Genomic DNA, 17,906 nt, shown 5'->3' with positions numbered 1-17,906 from the left:
GCTTAGCCCCCAGAGTGGTAACAATCAGATGAGATCCTCGTGCCGCCTTTTGCAAGGCTTAAAATGCTTTAGGTTCTAGTTATTCCTGGGAATGTTTGGCGGTGACGGCAGTAATAATGGTTATCAGTCGTAGTTTCGCCTTTGGGATCTTGGACACGTCGGTTAAAGTGTGAGGACCCGGATTTCCACAGGTGTAAAACGAAGGCTTTCTCTCTTCTAGTTCTAATTACGGAACGGATTGTAAATGCCCCGAACTGCCGGCTTTTTGACGAGGTTTTGTGAGCAGTAAAAACGTTTTTGAGTGTGCCCCTGCAATATTCATAGGCTTATTTACAAGTCATCTGCATGGGTCTCTTGGGGTTAGCTACCGCGCTCCCCCTCACTTGTCACACCTTCATGGCATCTCAGGCCCCTTGTTCGTTGCTAGAGAATCGATGGAAGCATCCAGAGCAACTTGGAAAGAAACTCCAGCCTGGACCAGCGTAGGCGTGGGATGCTAGAGCTGAAGTCAGGGGCGCTGCATTTGAAAGTGTCTTCTGTAATTAACTACCATGTGTGTGGCCCGCACACGTATTTCTGTTTGTTTACCCAAATAGAAGCCCCATAAACCTGGGGCACATTTTCCCATAAATACACAGATAACTCATGAGAAGAATGAGCCCCAATAGAGACAGTATTAAGGAACACGTACAGGGGCCACATTTGGTCCAAATGACTCCTTGCTAAAAACTTAGATTTAGTCCATTATTAGCAAAATAATAAGGTCTTTGCCCCTTGATTTGAAGGAGGTCGAAGGCTATGTTCTTTTGAGACAATCCATGACACCCTCCTGTAACCCCAATATACTTGGGAGGAATCACCCCCCTCACCCCAGTGTCCCATCATTTTGGTGGTCTGATACACGGATAGTCTGATATCACCCAGTAACCGCAACACTAAGGACATTAGCTATTGTGATGTTTAAGCAGACTAACCCCAAAAAGGAATTAGCTAGTTAGTTCTTTTATAGGAGAAATAAAGCTTCCAGGGTTTAACATCATAACTTGGCCGGGGATATAATAAACTTGGATTATGATGATTTTGTCAGTGCAAGGAACTTAAGAACAAAAGGTCCACTTATGAGCCTATCAGTGCTCCTCTCTTCTTGGAGGATCAGGACTTCCAGATTGTATATTATAATTCAGGCTCTCTGTCAGTGCCCACCTAGCTACCAAGGACCTCAAATATACACACACACACACATATATAAAACATCCCTCAAAACAAACGTTTTAGAGACATTTTAAATAAAAATTAAATGAACAATATAATTATAAAAATAAAAAATTATAATAATTTCTAGTGAGCAATGTAATTAAATGTTTCCTTATTTTTGAAAATCTTGGATTTAACAGTTTGATAGTGATTCAGAAGATTATTTTTTAATGATCAATTTACTTCTCTATTTGATATTCATGATGGTTATAGCTAAATAAGATGTGGAAGTTTTGTATCATTGGAAACACTTAGTAAATCATGATACTCATTTTTCAATCCCACTCACCAATTGTGAAAGATTTTTGTTGAAATTAGACAAGGAAATCTCTGTCTTGAGTTAAGTAGTTCTCGGAAACTAATCAGAAAATGTTGCATTTTTATACTTTTAAGAAATAAGTTCAAAACTCACTGAAACTCTTCTAAGATTTGGGAGATTTTTAAAGATTAGAAAATTATGTCTCCAAATTTAAGCATGCAAAAATGAGGATTTTTCTAGATAAATCAATTTTTGGTTGTAAAAGCTTACATTTTAAATGTCTGGATAGCCATGATGACCTTTTTATTTTATCTATTTTAGGAGTAGAATTTTAAGTTGTTTTTTTTTTTTTTTCTTTTCAGACTATAAAGCTTAGCTGTTAGGGTTGTTTTGGTTTTCATTAATAGAGTTTCAGTTTCAATTCTGAGTATAACACATTATGTTAGAATAATAGTTCATTTAGGCAAAAGGCCACAATTCTGTTGCACTCTGAACAAGCTTACAAAGTTGATCAGATACCAAAGACAGGCTTGGATTAGTGAAATATTTCTATTTGTTTAAACAAAGACACATTGTTATTCACAACCCCCTATTATGCCCCCATGGTAACTATTTCACTCCCACTCTGGGCTACTCCTCAGGGAGCTGTAACTACCCCTACATGCAAGGAGTAGACTGCACAGCAGCGGGAAATTTTGACTGAGGAGCCCCCTCTTCCCATCAGTAGTGCATCAATAGATAAGATTAGCTTAAAGCAATGACATTTGCCAAAAAATGTTTAGTAAGAATAGAAGCCCCATAAACCTGGGGCACATTTTCCCATAAATACAGAGTTTACCTATGAAAAGAATGGGCCCAAACTAAAGAGACAGTGGTATTAAAGAATACAGGGGACACATTTGGTCCAAATGACTCACTTCTCTGGTGCTGTTGGTTATTGATTTCATCTCTTTTTTTGGTTTCCCCATAAAGCATCTCCCAAGGGATAGCATCTCTACTAGATGGATGACTCAGCTGGGCTCCCCTGAGTATACACCTCTCCTCAGCTCAACCGTCTTATTGCCAGAACTAGCTCTCTACTCCATCATAGTCAGTTTTCTTTGCTGCTAGAGGTCTGATTCCTGGAAGCTGTTTGAAGTATCTGCATCTGGCTGAAGTGTATTAATCTCTGCTCCCTCCTGGATGCTAGACATTCCAGCTACAATATTAAGGATTCCCCTACTCTTGTCCCACACTGGATTTTTTAGATGAGTTCTACTTATGGTAACAGGAAAAAAAGATCAGTTTTTCTGCCTGGGATAGAGCCTTCAATTCAGCTGTTGGTTGGTTACCTTCTCCCTGGAGTTCGAGTTCCCTTTTATTTACTTCCCTTCTCTCATTTGATGATCTGATCAATTCCTATGGGCTTAATTATCATTACTATTTATATGACTCCCAAATTTATGTACCTAATCCTAGTCTGTCCTGAGCTCCAGCCCTGCATCACCTACTGCACACTGAACATTTCAGACTAGCAGTCTCCTGGGTTCTCAATAAGCCCAAGAGGGACTCATTATCTTTCACATTCAAAGCCATCCTACTTCCAAATGTCCCCTATTACTGTGGAAAGAATGGTGTCGCCTTTGATTTCTCATTTATACTTATCTAACATAGCCAATCAGTTGTTGAATCCCTGTTTTTACTTGAATGAATTTTAACATTTTTATTAAGGACTTTCTGTGCCAGGGACTGTGCTATGTCAAAGATCTTCCAAGCAGTAGGAGGTTATTGTAGCTAGCTTTCAGCTCATTATAGTTTGTAGTAGGTTTAGCAAATGATTTTGTGGTCCAGAAGTTCTGCACCCCTGATTAAGTCTTTCCTGGCTCCTGGAAAAAAATCCAAACCTGGTGATTTTCTACCTTCCTGTTATGTGACTCTCCCCTCCATCATCATTATTAGAAGGGTCAGATAAAGTGACAGCCCTACTGTTCCCATTCACCAGGATGCTCTACTTCCCAGACCCTATCTCCCTGCTCTGGCTACCAATACCCTAAGTTCATGGTCTTCCTCATTTGAACATAAACTTCTTGAGGGTAGACTATGGCTTAATTTTGAATTTATTATATTTCCAGTGTTTGGCACATAGTGTTTAAATGCCTAACATTTTTTCAGTCATTTCTTATAGGATTACAACATAATACTGCAATACATTTACATATCCATAATGTCATAAAATTATTTGTATTCAAGGCAAACCCTAAAGTTCCAAGAAGAAAAAGGCATCATATATTATCTGAGCTCTTTATCTGGGACACTCACTCAACTGCTTTCAGTCAATCTTAGAAGAGGCAATGGACTATAGCTGTAGAATTATCATACATTTTCCAACATGGCCCAAATATGGTTTAGTTTTGCTCTATTATACTTATTTTATTACAAAGGAAATTGGGTGGAGGTTAGTGGCAGTGGGACAGTGATATAATAAAGGTGAGGGAAGCATCAATAAAACATTTTTAAAAACCAGCACTACTAATATTCATACACACAGTAAGCACTACATAAATATTTGCGGAATGAATACCAGTACAGAGAGATTGTGAAGGTAGAATGATTGGCCCAAGCTTTATTATTACAGGATTCCTCTTGGGCCCCAGGCCCTTTTTTTGTGACACACCCAGCAGTCATCCACAGGTCCCACACATTCTATCATCTCCACCTGGGAGTCACTCAGCTGAGATCAAGAAACATACAGACCATGACAAATACTTGTGAGGGAAATACCCTCACTCTGGTTAGCACCTGGGGTGAATGGCCACGCCCTCAGAGCCTAGCAGCAATAATGAAGCTCTTTTTGCCATCTAGGATCCTTTTGAACCCCCTCATTCACCATGACTGCACCTCCAGCCAGCAATCTTGTCCTCCTAATGGAGGTGCTTGCTGGATTCGATCTCCAAAGGTGATCACTGAAGTCAAATCCATTTTATTCCCTGTATACCCAAGGGTCCCTATACATCTTAAGCTCCCAATTGTTCTGTTTTAGTGGGGCTGGTCCCACGGAGTCATAAAAACTAATGGACCTCAGCGAGTCACTGTGTTTAGCTGAAGCTATTTTACCCCTAATGAGACTGTGTCTCGGCTGTGTTCAGCGTGGGCCAGCACAATGTCTCTGAAGCAAGCCAACAGAATATAGAGCAATGCTCGAGCTCAGCCTTGAGCTATACAGATGTTGGCCGCCTGGGAGCTCTCCGCGAGAGCTGCCGCCTTGGTGTTCTCGCGGTAGAGGGGACTTTCTGGGGGTGGTGGGCAGAGGGAACAGAGAATGCCCAATCCAAGATTGTCCTCTCTGAGCCCTGTCCCAGCCCCCCTCCCAGATGTGTCACAATGAGCCCCAGGGACTCTTCTGTTCTAGCTCTATTTTACAAGAGAGCTCTTTAGTCGCTGTCATTCCAGAGTAGCAGCCACGATGCTACATCAAGGACATCCCATGTCCCCACACACCTAGCTGGCTCCCCCTCAGTTGGGAAGCCTCCACACACACTCACTCCTCAGGCCCGACACATTCATATGACATCCATTCGGTGCTGCCCCCCCGCCACCCCCCATCCATTCGGCCTGGTGACCTCTCGAAGCCTTTAAGCAACCTGACCCTCAAGTCGGGTCAAGAAGGAGATGGGGAGGGGGGTCATCCCAAAGGGCGGGCTCCTAGTGCTTCCTGCATCTTCTGGCGGCAACGAGAGTACTTCTGGAGGATTTGTCGCACGTGTTCCTCTTCTTCCCGTTGAAGGATCCGAAGGAAATTATGTAACTCAGGCATGCTGAAGGCGTCCCACTGAGGGTAAAGAGAGAAACAGAGTGATATGATCGAAGCCCCATTAACACTTCTCCCTAGGCCCAATTGTTTCCAATTCATGCAGCCATGAAAAAGCCCTATCCTTCCAGAAAGCCAGGTCCATCCCAAAGTAAACTTTAATATGTTTGTGTGTATAAGTGTATATTTATTCATACATATGTGTATATGTATATATACACACACACATATACACATTTTTTAAATGGTGGCCTTCACACACAGATAGGTGCGGAGCACCTTTTAGCCCAGCTTTTGCTGTAGCTTACTTTGTCCCACTTTATGGCATTCCCCCCACTATTTTCCCTCCTCCTCCCCCCCAGCCAAATCTCATTTGAGCTACAGCCCAAGGGAATGTGATGATCCTGGACCTTGGGATCCCGGATGTGTGGAAATGGTCTGGGTTCCATCACCACAGACCATAGGATGGGGCCTAAGACACCCGTAGGCCTGTGACTGAGCAGACTCAATACTCACGTTGACATCCCCAGTCTCATTTTCCTTTAGGACAAAACTCAAAGCTTTTTCACTGGGCCCTGCGAGCAGCCGTAAGCGCAAGGGCTGCTCGTCATCCGACAGCTTTCGCAGGTACACTGTAGGGCACAATCACAGAAGGGTCCCATTTTTAGAGCCAGGGCTCTAAAGATCATCAAGGATCGAACCGCATCAACCCAGCCCACTCCCTCATGCCTTCGTGCAGTGAGGAAGAGCCCACTGTAAATGAGTCACTTTTCTGGGAAGGGATGTTAATGGAAATACAGCAAAGGAATCGGGAGGAGAAAAGGGAGCTGGGGCAGTTGTCTACCTTGGTCATGACGTTCTGCACGCTCAAATAAGGCAAATTTCCGGGGGTTATCTACCACCAGGAACTTTCGGAGCAGCGCCTCAATGACCTCTCGGGCCCGTGTTCGTGACAACACATGCAGGTGTTTGACTGTGTCTTTGGGGAGGTAAAAGGAGGTACGGCGCTTCACGGCCTGATTCTTCCCAGCGGTTCGCTTGGCATCCTGCAGGGTAGGGGGCTTCTTGGTAGCGGGCACAGACACCGGACGCACAAGTTTCAACTGTACCTTGATGAAACCAGTATAGGAGCCGTCCTTGTTCTGGGGAAAGGAGAGACAGGATGCTAGGACATACTGCAGCGGTGCATAGAGGAGAGTTCAAGCTAAGTACCAGTAAATACTTGTTTACTCAGTAAATAAAATGGGGGCAGGTCGATGATGCAGGGGACAGAGCACCTGCCAGGAGTCAGAAAACCTGGATTCAAATCCAGCTTCAGATACTTATTAGCTGTGTGACCCTGGGCAAATCACTTAAGTATGAATGCCTTTAATTAAAAAAAAAAAAGAAAGAAAAAGAAAAAGAAAAACAAGGTTTTGTGACCTCGGGCTGGAGGAAGAGACCTCTCTCTCTGCCCTTGTCTAAATTCCTCCCCACTCCAGGGCTTACCAGGCTCATGAAGAGGTTACTGTTGATCTGGCTATTGTACTCCTTGATCTTCTGCTCAATCTCAGTTTGAGACAGGACTGGTTTCTCCCACTCGAGTGGCTCATCCTAGGGAAGAATACTTTGTCATATACATGATATTAAGTAACAAGAACTGGGTTTGAAGCCTACCTCTGGTACTCACTGTTTGACCTTAAATTTCAGGGAGTTAAATGACAGGGTTGGAGTAGCTTTAACTCTCTAACTTTAGGACTACTAAAAAGGTAACAGCAAATCTTGAAAATGAGAATTGAAACTTGTACTTTCAATATTGTGGCCAGATTTCTCTCCCAGATTTATCAATTCCCCTGTTCTGTGTATACTATCCTGGGATCCAGCACTATGTTATACACAAAGCAAGCTAGTATTTGATGATTGTTTATGGCCTTCCTGAGCTATATAGCAATAATTTATGGTGACCATCCTCACCCTTCATATCTGAGCTTCAATGGAAACAATGCAATTTTCCCAAGATATTTCCTACCCTCATTGGCTCTCCCTTCTTGCCCAGACAGAGGGTGGAAGTAGGTGTGTGACTGAGAGGCAGAAGTACACAGCTGTATAACTAAGATTACACCGTGAATCCGGCAGGAGCAGCAACTGCTCAATTGAGAGCTGTAATGGTTGGACCAAATTCAAATTCAGCTGAAGATAATCTACGGCATAAGGCCAAAGAGTTAGGGTCAATGGTCTGAAATAAAACCATTTCTTACTTCCCTAAATCCTAGTGTCCTAACTCCCCACCTCCACACCCTCCTACATTCAGTCCTGAGCTTCTCAGACTCTGTGGTGAGCGTCTAGGCAAGATCCGGGGAGTGATGGGGCAGGGTGTGTCCCAAGAGATCACGGTTAAGTTCAGAGCCCACTCTGCATCTTTTCCTGGGAAAAGAACCTTGCAGTAGGGTGGGGGCCCTGACTCATTAGGAGATTTAGAGGTGGCAGGTTGTTACTACCCTATCATTAACCTTGGAAACCAGCGAGGTCGGCTCTGACGAAGTTGGTACAAAATGAAAGGTTTACCAACTGTGGTGAGGAGGAAGAGGGCAACTCCCACACCCCAAAGCATCAAGTTCTCGGAGATGGCGGGCTCCAGTCCAGCCACTGAATTTGTCGTAAGTGTCAGGAGCACCACCCAACTCCAGAAAAGAAAAGTGTTTTACTCTCATACGCCAAACCCAAATCTATGAAGTGACAACGAATGCCCCAAGATACAAACACCAAAATCTATTCACATTAAGATAAAACTTCACAAATACCTAATGCTCTAAGAATAAGACAAATCCTTGAATTCAGGACACATAAAGGAAGAGTTTTTAGGCTGGCCTGGCTTGGATGACATAACCACTACTCCCATGATCTAACATTGGAGATTGGCCTGGGCACCTGCCATCTCAGCTCGACCCTTCCCCCATGCCCTACAGTCAATCCTGGACACTTTCTTTGCCAAGCTCCCACTCCATGGTGAGGGAAAAGGAGGGAAGGGTGGAGCCTGCAGGGCAGGAAGGGTGGGATCTGGGCTGGAGCATGTGCACTGACTTGGTCTTGCATTCAATTGCATCAGTCTTATTTCCTGTTGACATCAGACACTGGCGAGAATAGTGGAGGGGGCTGATATGGGGCGGGGGGGATGGTCAGGAATGAAAGCTGAGATCACCACTGCCCAGTGCTATATCCTGGGAGAATTTTAAAAACCATTTCCTTTCCTATCTCATGATCAGCCCTAAAAGTCAGACTGAACCATCCTGTCAGACAGCTACAGCTCTACTACAGTGCAACAATTCTAGCTCAGTACCAGCTGGAATTTTTCTGGGGTGGGAGTGGGATGGGAGAAAGAGGTGGTCCTTTGAACTTAATGGGTAAGCAGCTTATACCCGTTCTTATTTTTCCCAAGGCTCAGTATAGGGGAGGATGAAAATTAGAATGCTTATCAAGGCCTCAGGACTGCTAAAGGGACAAAGCTGGGACCCCCACTGAGAAATTTTGCCCTTTCGTGAAGCTAGGTTTTTACCATAAACAAAGCTTGCTACTTTTCATCTTTGAGAGATCACCTTCTGTGCACAGCTAAATGGTGATCCAGATTGGGGACTGCACAGAATGAAAAGTGAAGGGACTCTGAGCAAGTCATCATTCCAATTGCCTCCTCTCCTCCCCCTTTCTCCTCCCATCTTAAAGAAAAAAAAAAGTAAAGAAGGAGCAAAGAAATTGTTCATGTGATAGATGCAATACTCTCCAAAGAGTTATGTTGGCAGAAAGTTGCAACACCAAGGATCAAGGGCTGACTCAATGCTCTTGGACCAGGGAAAGGTTCCTCTGAGGTTTAGAATTGAGCTCAATAAATATTTATTAAACACTTACTATGTATAGGGCATTGTGCTCAGGTCTACAGAAACATGTGCTTGGAGTCTTCAAAAGTTAAGGCAAGACAGGCAGGGCAGTTCTTATGCCCAGGGGAGAGACACATGATCCAAGATCCCAATTGGAAGAGTGGAATCAAAGGAAGTGGGGACAGGAAGCAGGATGGGCAGGACACAATAGAAGAATGCCAAACTTTCCTAGAGCACAGGACTACAAAGCAATGGACAGCAGCATCCTGTTTATAGAACAAAGGGAACTTTCTCCAGAATTCCCTTAGACAGAAAGATCAGCCAGGCCATGTTGGGAAAAGACTAATTTATCTTTCTTCAGAGAGTCTGCAGAAACCTTCCTGCCATACTCTTCAGGCCATTCCAGCCATTCCTGCCCTACTTAGCTAACCCGGGAATAGGACACACTGCCTTTTCTTTAGAGATAATCTTAAATGAGTTCTGAAAGGTAAAGATTTCCACAGCCACAACAAACACCCTCCAGACGGACTTCATTTTTTTCTAAGTTTGACTCTGTGGATCCACTGCCATTTCACAACAAAAAAGGGACATGGCTTAGTCATTTTCCCTCCAGGAAACGTGAATGCTGCTGGGTAACTTTAAGCTTGGCTATCCAGAAAGGAAACCAGGTAAGACTCCCTTAGTAAGATACTTTATGATCTTTGGATGAACACAGGATAGGAATAAGGAAGTGTTTCTCCTACTATATGCTAGGAATATATTATATTATTATATACATATATTAGCTTCGTGAGTTATTGTGAGGTATTGTTGTTATCAATTTTTCAGTTTAGGAAACTGAGGGAAATAGAAGTCAAGTAACCTGCCCAGGTTCACACTGCTAGTAAGGCTCTGAGGGCAGATGTCAACTTCCTGACTCTGGGCCAGCATTCTATCCACAGAGCTGCCTAATACAGTCTCTATTGCTCTGACACTGAATTTCACCTCTATGCTCCTCACTTCTGACTCACAAATTCCCTCCCACGTTCCTTAGATAGTGAAATGTTGGATACCAATCTATTCAGATATGCTTGGAGGAGAAAAGACTACCAGAAGAAGCCCAGATTAGTTTGGGTAAGAGACTCAGTTTACAAAAGTTCATAATAATCTACCAGATTAATTTTGATTAAGAGACTTAGTTTGCCAAAATTCACAACTCACTAAGGTAGGTAGTATCATCTCTGCCTTTCATGGACACATTGCAGGGAGGCACGTTTCCCCTGATATCCTTTGCTTGATTTTCTTGACCACCGAGTGGGGTTATGACTCTTACACTGGGGTCTTCCCAAATAGCTATCAAAAAGAGAGCTCTTTTTGAGATGTCAAGAAACGCTACACTGGATCAAAACAATGACCTGATTCAAGACAACCATTTATAAAAGTCATTTTGGGAGAAGTGTATTTCTCTATGATATCAAAAATGTGTCAGAAAACCTGGGTTCAAATCCTAACTTAGCCACTTACTCTCTGGGCCTCAGTTTCCCCAACAATAAAATTGGAAGGTTGAACTCCATGATCCCTATGGTTCCTTTCAGCTCTAAATCTTTAGATGATTAAAGATATGTTATCCCAGGATTATCTGCTATTAGCCTTTGCTATTTCTCTGTTGATGCTTACTGCTTGCTGATATGGAAAGTAAAGTTCTTGTTGACTGGTTTTCAAACAACTCTTCTCAGACTACAGAAGGCATTCAAATTCTCATGTTTCAGGAGTGGTAAACACCCCAGCTCTCCCCCAGGTTATGGAGCTGTTTTTCTATTTGTTCTTGCCTAAAACTGTGGATCCTGATCTCTGGTTGATCTCTTAAAAAAAAAAAAAACCTAAAACTTAAGTTTTTTTTTAAAGTTAAGATTCTCTTCAGAATCTCTTCAGCATGGCCTTTCCTTTTGTTTCAGTTTTCTGTCTTTTTCCTCTCTTCTCTCTCACAGCTCCTTGCTCCCACCCCTCATCTTCTCCTTTTCCTGAAGATAAAAAAAAATGTCATTGCTGTCAGCTTTAATCATAGAGAAACATCCTTTAATCTCTAGGGATGGTTTTCTCTACTTCCATATAGGTCTCTATAATGGACACTTCCCTTCTTATATCCATGAAAGGCTCAAAGATTTAAAACTGAAAGGAACCTTAGGGATCATGGAGTTCAACCTCTTAATTTTACTGATGAGAAAATTGAGGGCCAGAGAGTAAGAGGTTAAGTTAGGATTTGAATCCAGGTTTCCTGACACACTAAATCCTATGTCTCTCACACCGACCATCAGGTAGACAGGCAGGAGAGGGCTGGGCAGCTGCTCCCAAACATCACCCAAGTTAGCTCACCCAACAAAACTCTGGAATCAGGTTTTCACCTTGAGAACAATGCATGACCTTGTCATCCTCCAGCACGGCTCAGCTGTCACCTTCCTTGTCTAGTGCTAGGACCAGATCCTCCCACTTCCTCAGGAGGTTGGTTCCACATTGCCAGCCCCTACCCTGAGTCATCCACAAGCTGATTACCTTAAATCCAATTCTTAACGAGCTAAAGACTCTGGGACAATAAACTGGGAACAGAAGAAAGGTGTTTGTAACAGATAATAGCAGGATAAACAAATCCCTTAAACAAAACATACAAACAGATGAGAAATTCCAGAAAAGTATGGGGATTGTGGCTAAGAATATTTTATCAACTGGATTAAGGACGTTCCAGATTTGGGAGAAGGAACTGGCTAGGTATGCATAAATTAGACATCGGTTGTTTATCCCCCAGGAAGGCAGGCTTTATCAAGCACTGGCAAGTTTTACAAACTGCATCTTCAGTGTTCTCCGCCCACCGGAGACTTTGAGCCAACCACAAAGAACCTACCTGTCACACACTCGAAGAGGAGAATTTTCTAGCAGCAGAAACAGAGTTTATAGAAAAAGTAACACTAGAAAAGTATTATAATCCCTGCCTTCTGCGGTACCCGCCCCTTCTAGCCTGTCCCGCGGCCTTAAAGTAGGTGTTCCAAGACCCAAGGGTGCAGCAAGGTAGGGGCGACGTCAGCAGCCCTGGCTGGGGGAAAGCTGCGTGGATTTGGAGAGACCCCACCACTGGCTTTTGGGGGAGGCAGGAGAATCCAGCCTGGCTCCAGAGCCCAGCTGGGCCGGGAAGTTGGAAGGTGTGGGGGGATTTCCTCGGCGTGAATAATCACGGGGTTGCCGCAGACGCTCCCGCCAGCCGGCCTGCGTGGCACTTCTCTAGCTCACTGGGCCGCCCGCCCCCACTCCATCCCACCCCCGGAGCGCCCCAGAGAAGGGTCAGTTTCTCTTCCCAGCCAGGGCCTAAGCGAGGGTGACAGGGGACGCCTCCCCTTCCAGAGGGCGGAGTATCCGGGAATTGGGAAGGGGTAGGCAGGATAGGGGGAGGGGAAGAAGTGTAGCAGCAGGAATTTCCCTTGAGCTGCTCAGGCCTTAACCCTTCAGCTGCCGGCTCCTCCCCCCTTCTCCCCCCCTTCCCCCGCCCCAGGCTGGTTCTGCCTCTGCAGCCGTCTTCACCTGGTCCCGGCGGGGCTTGCGGACCAGCGAGGTGCGCGCCGTGAAATACTGCTCAAGCTCCGAGTCCGAGTCTTCCTGGCTGCAATAGCCGCTGCTGGTGGTGCTGCTCCAGGTCATCTCGAAGGCTGGGGTCCCGGCGTCTGTGTCGCTCATCCCGCGCCTTCCACTCACCCCTCCCAAGCCAGAGGGAGCGGACACTAGTCTGGGGGTACTGGGCCGGCAGGAGGAAGGGGCGCAGGAGCTGGACCGGGTTTGGAAGGAGGGACGAGGGAGTGAGCAGGCGGCGATCTTCGGGTTCGGGACCAGAGGGGCAACGAGGCGAGCCGGCTGCCTTGGGGCTAGTCTGTGAGTGCGCACAAGCGAGAGCGAGCCGCGGCGGCCGTTAGGATTGAAACGTTGGCGAAATGCTCGGCCAGAGCTAAGCCGATTGGGGGACACATCTGGGCTCCGCCCTGTCCCCCCTTTAGGCGGGCTCCGCCCCTTCCCTCCCCTTTCCGGTGGCTGCCGACCGGTCCCCCCACTCCCGCTGACTTCATCGCCCAGGCAGCTCAGCTCAGCTCCCTTATCGGGGCGGAGCGCGCCGCGCTCTGTCTGAGGGCCTGGCATGCGTCCTGGAGGCCCGCCGGCTGGGACTGGGGCTGAGCTCCGGCTTGCACCCGCGCGATTAACCACGGAGTCACCCCGAGGGCGCTTCAGGCAACTGGCTCTTGGCCTCTGCCCCCCTATGCTGGGGTGCCCCAGCTGGCTCCTTGCCTAGGCGCCTACTGGGAACTGGCTCTCAGAATCACAGTCGGTCAGAATCGGAAGCTTTACCCCCCTACTCCTGCCCCCTCCCACCAGTGCCCTTCCTCTGATGGTTTGAGGAAACTGAGACCTAGAGAGTAGGGACATGGCCAGGGCCAAACAGTCTATTTAGTCTTAAAGCGAAGCTAACCTGAACCCTAATACCAACGCTAGTTGCCATTTCTATAAAACTTTAAAATATACAGAGTATTTTCATCTCCATTTATAGACGAGGGAATTGAGATGCAGGTTTATAAAGCCAGATGCAGTATTAAAAACCCTTTCTTGCCTCTCAAGGTGATGGCTTTTTCCCCTCCACCACAACTGAGGGAAGCTTCATCTCTGCTTTCACACACTCTCTTAGTCCTAAATTTTCAATTGATCCCTCTCTGCCAATGCCCAACACCATCTTTTACGAATTTATTGTAGGAGAGACCAGGGCTTTATGACTAGAAAACTGACCTCAGTCTGGAAGATCTGCCTCAGACACACCTTGGCTGGCCAAATCAATCTCAGTGCCTCCAGGCCAGTCTCTAAAGACTATAAGCCAGAGAAAGTGCCTTCTTGCTTGCTTTCTAATTCTGAGAGTTTTTTGTTTTGTTTTGTTTGAGCCAATTGGGGTTAAGTGATTTGTCCAGAATCACATAGTTAGAAAGTGTTAAGTGTCTGAGGCTAAATTTGAACTCAGGTCTTCCTGACTTCTGGGCTGGTGCTCTATCCACTGCACCAACTAGCTGGGCGGTTGGGAGTTCTTTATTGAACTCATAGGCCCATTTTCCTAACTCTTGGATCAAACTTCTAGGTATATGTTGCTGCCTCCAATCAGCTACATGCTCTGACTCTGTGACCCTATTTGGGGTTTTCTTGCCAAAGACACTGGAGTCATTTATGCTTTTCCAGCTCATTTTTACAGATGAGGAAATGAAAAGAGTTAAATGACTTGCTCAGAATCACACAGCTAAGAAGTTTCTGAGGTCATATTTGAACTCAGATTTTCCTGATCTCAATCCAGTGCTCTATACACTGTGTTACCTAAGTACACCTAAGGACAGGGATCAAAGCCTTATTTTATATTTCCTCTTGTGTACCCAATACACCCTGTACACCAGTACTTAATGTTTGTTAAGAGAATGAAGAATTTTCTCTTGTGACTTCCACTCATATGTAATCTGGAATGGTCTGGAAATGCCCAGATTATACAAGATTTAGGACTAGGAAGAACCTCAGAAACCATCTAGTCCAACCCTTCCTTTCCCCATTATACATATGAATAAACTGAGACTTGGAAGTCATGAAAGTAGTGTCAGGAAGGAATCGAATTTAGCTTTTGACTCTGAATCTTCTTCCTATGAATTACCAAATGGGAGGTAGTTGATATCACCTAAATTGTCTTCCTTGTCAGACCATCTTTTCTTAATTCCAGGCTTGCATTTTCAGTTGCGTTTTGATAGTTCAAATTCATTTCAATGGCCTGCTGGCATTTCAAATCCAACATGGTCAGAAATGAACTCCTTACCTTCCTCATAAAATCTCGTCCCATTTATTACCATTGGGTAGTAAGCCAAGAAGACATTTTCTTTTAATGGGCCTTAATTTCCTCATCTGTAAATAGAAGGGCATGGAATCAATGATCTTTAAGATCTTTTCCAGCTCTAAAAGTATTATCCTGACTCAGGGGTGGTTTCTGTTAATGACACTGTGGCATTCTCTCAATCACCAAAATTTCTGATGTCATCTTTTTCTGCCATTCTTTCCACCACCAACTAGTAGCTGAGGCTAGTGAATTTTACTTCTATAAGCATCTTGAAACTGCACTTTTTTCTTTGCTTCTCTTTCTCTCCTACTACATTCAGTTCCTTAAAACACACAATAAAGTCTGAGATGAAGATCAATTTCTTAATTGATTGTTCCCCCCTTGCCTGAAATTTCTTTACGTGTCAGTGGGAAGATATGTTAGAGACTAACATTATTCAACTCCCTCAATTTATATGTTCTTAAAGGCATACAGAACCCAGGTCTCTACTTCCAATTTAGGATTCTTCCCACTTGACCATTTCTCTGGACTATGATCTGCCCCACTTTCCTCCTCCTTTTCCATATACATAAGAATAATAAAAATAGTTTACATAGTGCCTAAAGATTTACAAGATGCCTTCCTCCCTACAATCCCAGTTTTATTAGTATTAATTGAATTTTACTGACAAAGAAGCAGCTTGAGTAGAGAAGTGACATGCCATAGGTCTCATTAGTAGAAAGAAACTGAGTCAAGATGAAGGAAAAGAGAGGCTGAATGATGCACTCAAAGGGGCACTTAATCTAGATGTCAGAAGATCCTGGCTTTGAATCTTGGACCTGCTGCTTCTGACTTTGACCTTTGTCTCTCTGAGCAAATCACTTTTCTGGGCTGGGGTTGGACTACACCAGGAGTTCAGAACCTCTCATATTTATGAACCCCTTGGAAAAGCTAGTGAAGCTTATGGGTCCCTTTTCAGAATCAGATTTTTAAATGAATAAAATAAAAAACAGAATTATAAAGAAAACCCATTATAGTGAAATATGGTTATCAGAAAAGTTTTTTTTTTTAAGCAAAGTTATTCTTAACTTCTGACCTAGATGATCCCTAAGATTCTTTGCAGATGCTATGATCCATTGGTTTTAAACATCCAAGTACAGCCCTGGCTGTTTTAATCCCTGTCTAAAATAATTTCCTGCTTTATTCTACAACTGTTCTCCTGCCTGCATTTTTGGTGCCAAGGAGTCTCAGAAGGCCCTCCTGATCGGGGTAGAAGGGAGCTGCCATAAAGGGCAGCTGTCACGAGATTTTGCCTGTCAGGTTGGATGCTGAAACTCTGAAAAGGCTGATGGAACTGTTGCCGGTTCAACTGAATGGCTTAGTGGCTGACTCTCTTGAACTCTTAGGGTATGTCTGTGAAATCATTCCAGGAGCCTAGTAAGTGCTTTATAAATATTCAGACTCCCTTACAGGGAGAAAGCAGCTGGCCCACTCAGGCAGCTGAGAAGGTGGAGGATATCAAGAATGCAGGTTCTATCTGGCTGGCCAACCCCCAGTTAGCGATCATCACTGGCCACCCAAAAGAAACTGTAAACCTGATGAGGTAAACTTGGCTTTCTTTGTCCTCAGAAATTAAAAATGTGTTCCTTTAGGGACAAGGCAGAAAAGTTTCTGGAGGGAAAGAAAATGTGGACTCTCCCAGAGGTGGCAGCCTTTACTGGCAAGCAAGTTATTTCAGATGTTAATATCATTACATTTTCCTTTATTTCCTGTTAATAAATTCCATTGTCTGTGTGACAAGTGAGTGAATTCTTTGGGGATTATGCTGAGACAGAAAGAAGCCTGGGGATTCCAAGTTGAGGAAGGATACAGGAGCCAAGGGTTATTTGGGGAAGGGGGGGAGGGAGTCTCCAAGACTACATTTTTATTTTTGTCTTTAGTTATTAAAAATAAATTTCATTCATGCCTTTCATCTTTGCATCAGTCATTTCAGTGCCCCCTTTAGACTGAATCGTCACTTGTGACGACTTGAGACAATAAAACAAAAAGATCTGAAACAGTGTTAAATCTGTGAGTGTGTGAAAATATACATGTTATTCTTTCCTAGTCAGTCTCCTGCTTGTCAGGAGGGGGGAAAGAAGGGCTTTGTTTTATTATCTATTCTCCAAGATCATCACTGCTTTTTCAATTACTGAGTTCAGCTTCCTTTTAGTGATCTTTTCATTTTCATTGTTGTAGTTGTATATTTTGTCATACTATGTATCAGTCCATAGAAATCTTCCTATATTTCTCTGAATCTTTCATAGTACATATGCCACAGTTTTTTCAGCCATTGTACAATTAATGAACATGCAATTTCTTTCTGGTCCTTTGAATAAAGAATGATGCTATGAATATTTGGATATATATATTGGCCTTTTATGTTCTTGGAGTATATGAGCATAGTAGGATTCCTGAGTTACAGTATGAACAATTCAATCACTTTTCATTAATTCCAAATTATTATTCAGAATGGTTGGACTACTTCATAATTTCCTAGGATATAGGGTATATCTATCTTCCCATAGCCCCTCCAAGAAAACTCTTTTCTCTCTCTCTCTCTCTCTCTTTTTTTTTTTTTTTTTTTTTTTTTTTTTTTTTTACCATTTTTGTCAGATTGCATGGAATTGTTTAGAGTTACATTTTCCTTACTCAAGTTATTTGGAGCATGTTTTCATGAGGTCATTATTATAATATACAATTCTTTTGAGAACTATTTATATCCTTTAACAATGAACCAATTAGTAACGTTCTAGACTTTAAAATGTAGAAATTTATGCATGCAGAAGAAGGCTGGGAAAGCTAGGTACATTTGTGTTGGAAGTTCAAATTTCAAGTACTATCAGATGCCTCAAAGAAAGCAGCCTCATACAAGTT

At 43.8% G+C, this 17,906-nt stretch overlaps 1 protein-coding gene across 3 annotated transcripts in view; it reads right to left on the bottom strand.

Moving 5' to 3' along the window:
• Window positions 1–4,086: 4,086 nt before the first annotated feature.
• Window positions 4,087–17,906, bottom strand: part of RASSF1 (Ras association domain family member 1) — a 40,131-nt gene continuing 26,311 nt past the window's right edge. The window contains exons 1-5 of one of the 3 annotated variants that reach the window (XM_051985876.1): window positions 12,695–13,186; window positions 6,789–6,893; window positions 6,145–6,442; window positions 5,817–5,932; window positions 4,087–5,321 (exon numbers count right to left, since the gene is read on the bottom strand). In XM_051985876.1, coding sequence (XP_051841836.1) covers window positions 5,175–5,321; window positions 5,817–5,932; window positions 6,145–6,442; window positions 6,789–6,893; window positions 12,695–12,847 — 819 coding nt within the window. In that variant the 5' untranslated portion in view covers window positions 12,848–13,186 and the 3' untranslated portion in view covers window positions 4,087–5,174. Of the gene's footprint in view, window positions 5,322–5,816; window positions 5,933–6,144; window positions 6,443–6,788; window positions 6,894–12,023; window positions 12,128–12,694; window positions 13,187–17,906 lie in introns of those variants that run through there. The other 2 variants (XM_051985897.1, XM_051985886.1) reach the window with 2 other exon arrangements.

Source organism: Antechinus flavipes, chromosome 1 (genome assembly GCF_016432865.1).
Source record: "Antechinus flavipes isolate AdamAnt ecotype Samford, QLD, Australia chromosome 1, AdamAnt_v2, whole genome shotgun sequence".
NCBI classification, from domain to species: Eukaryota; Metazoa; Chordata; class Mammalia; order Dasyuromorphia; family Dasyuridae; genus Antechinus; species Antechinus flavipes.
This window is presented reverse-complemented; position numbering and strand designations above follow the sequence as displayed.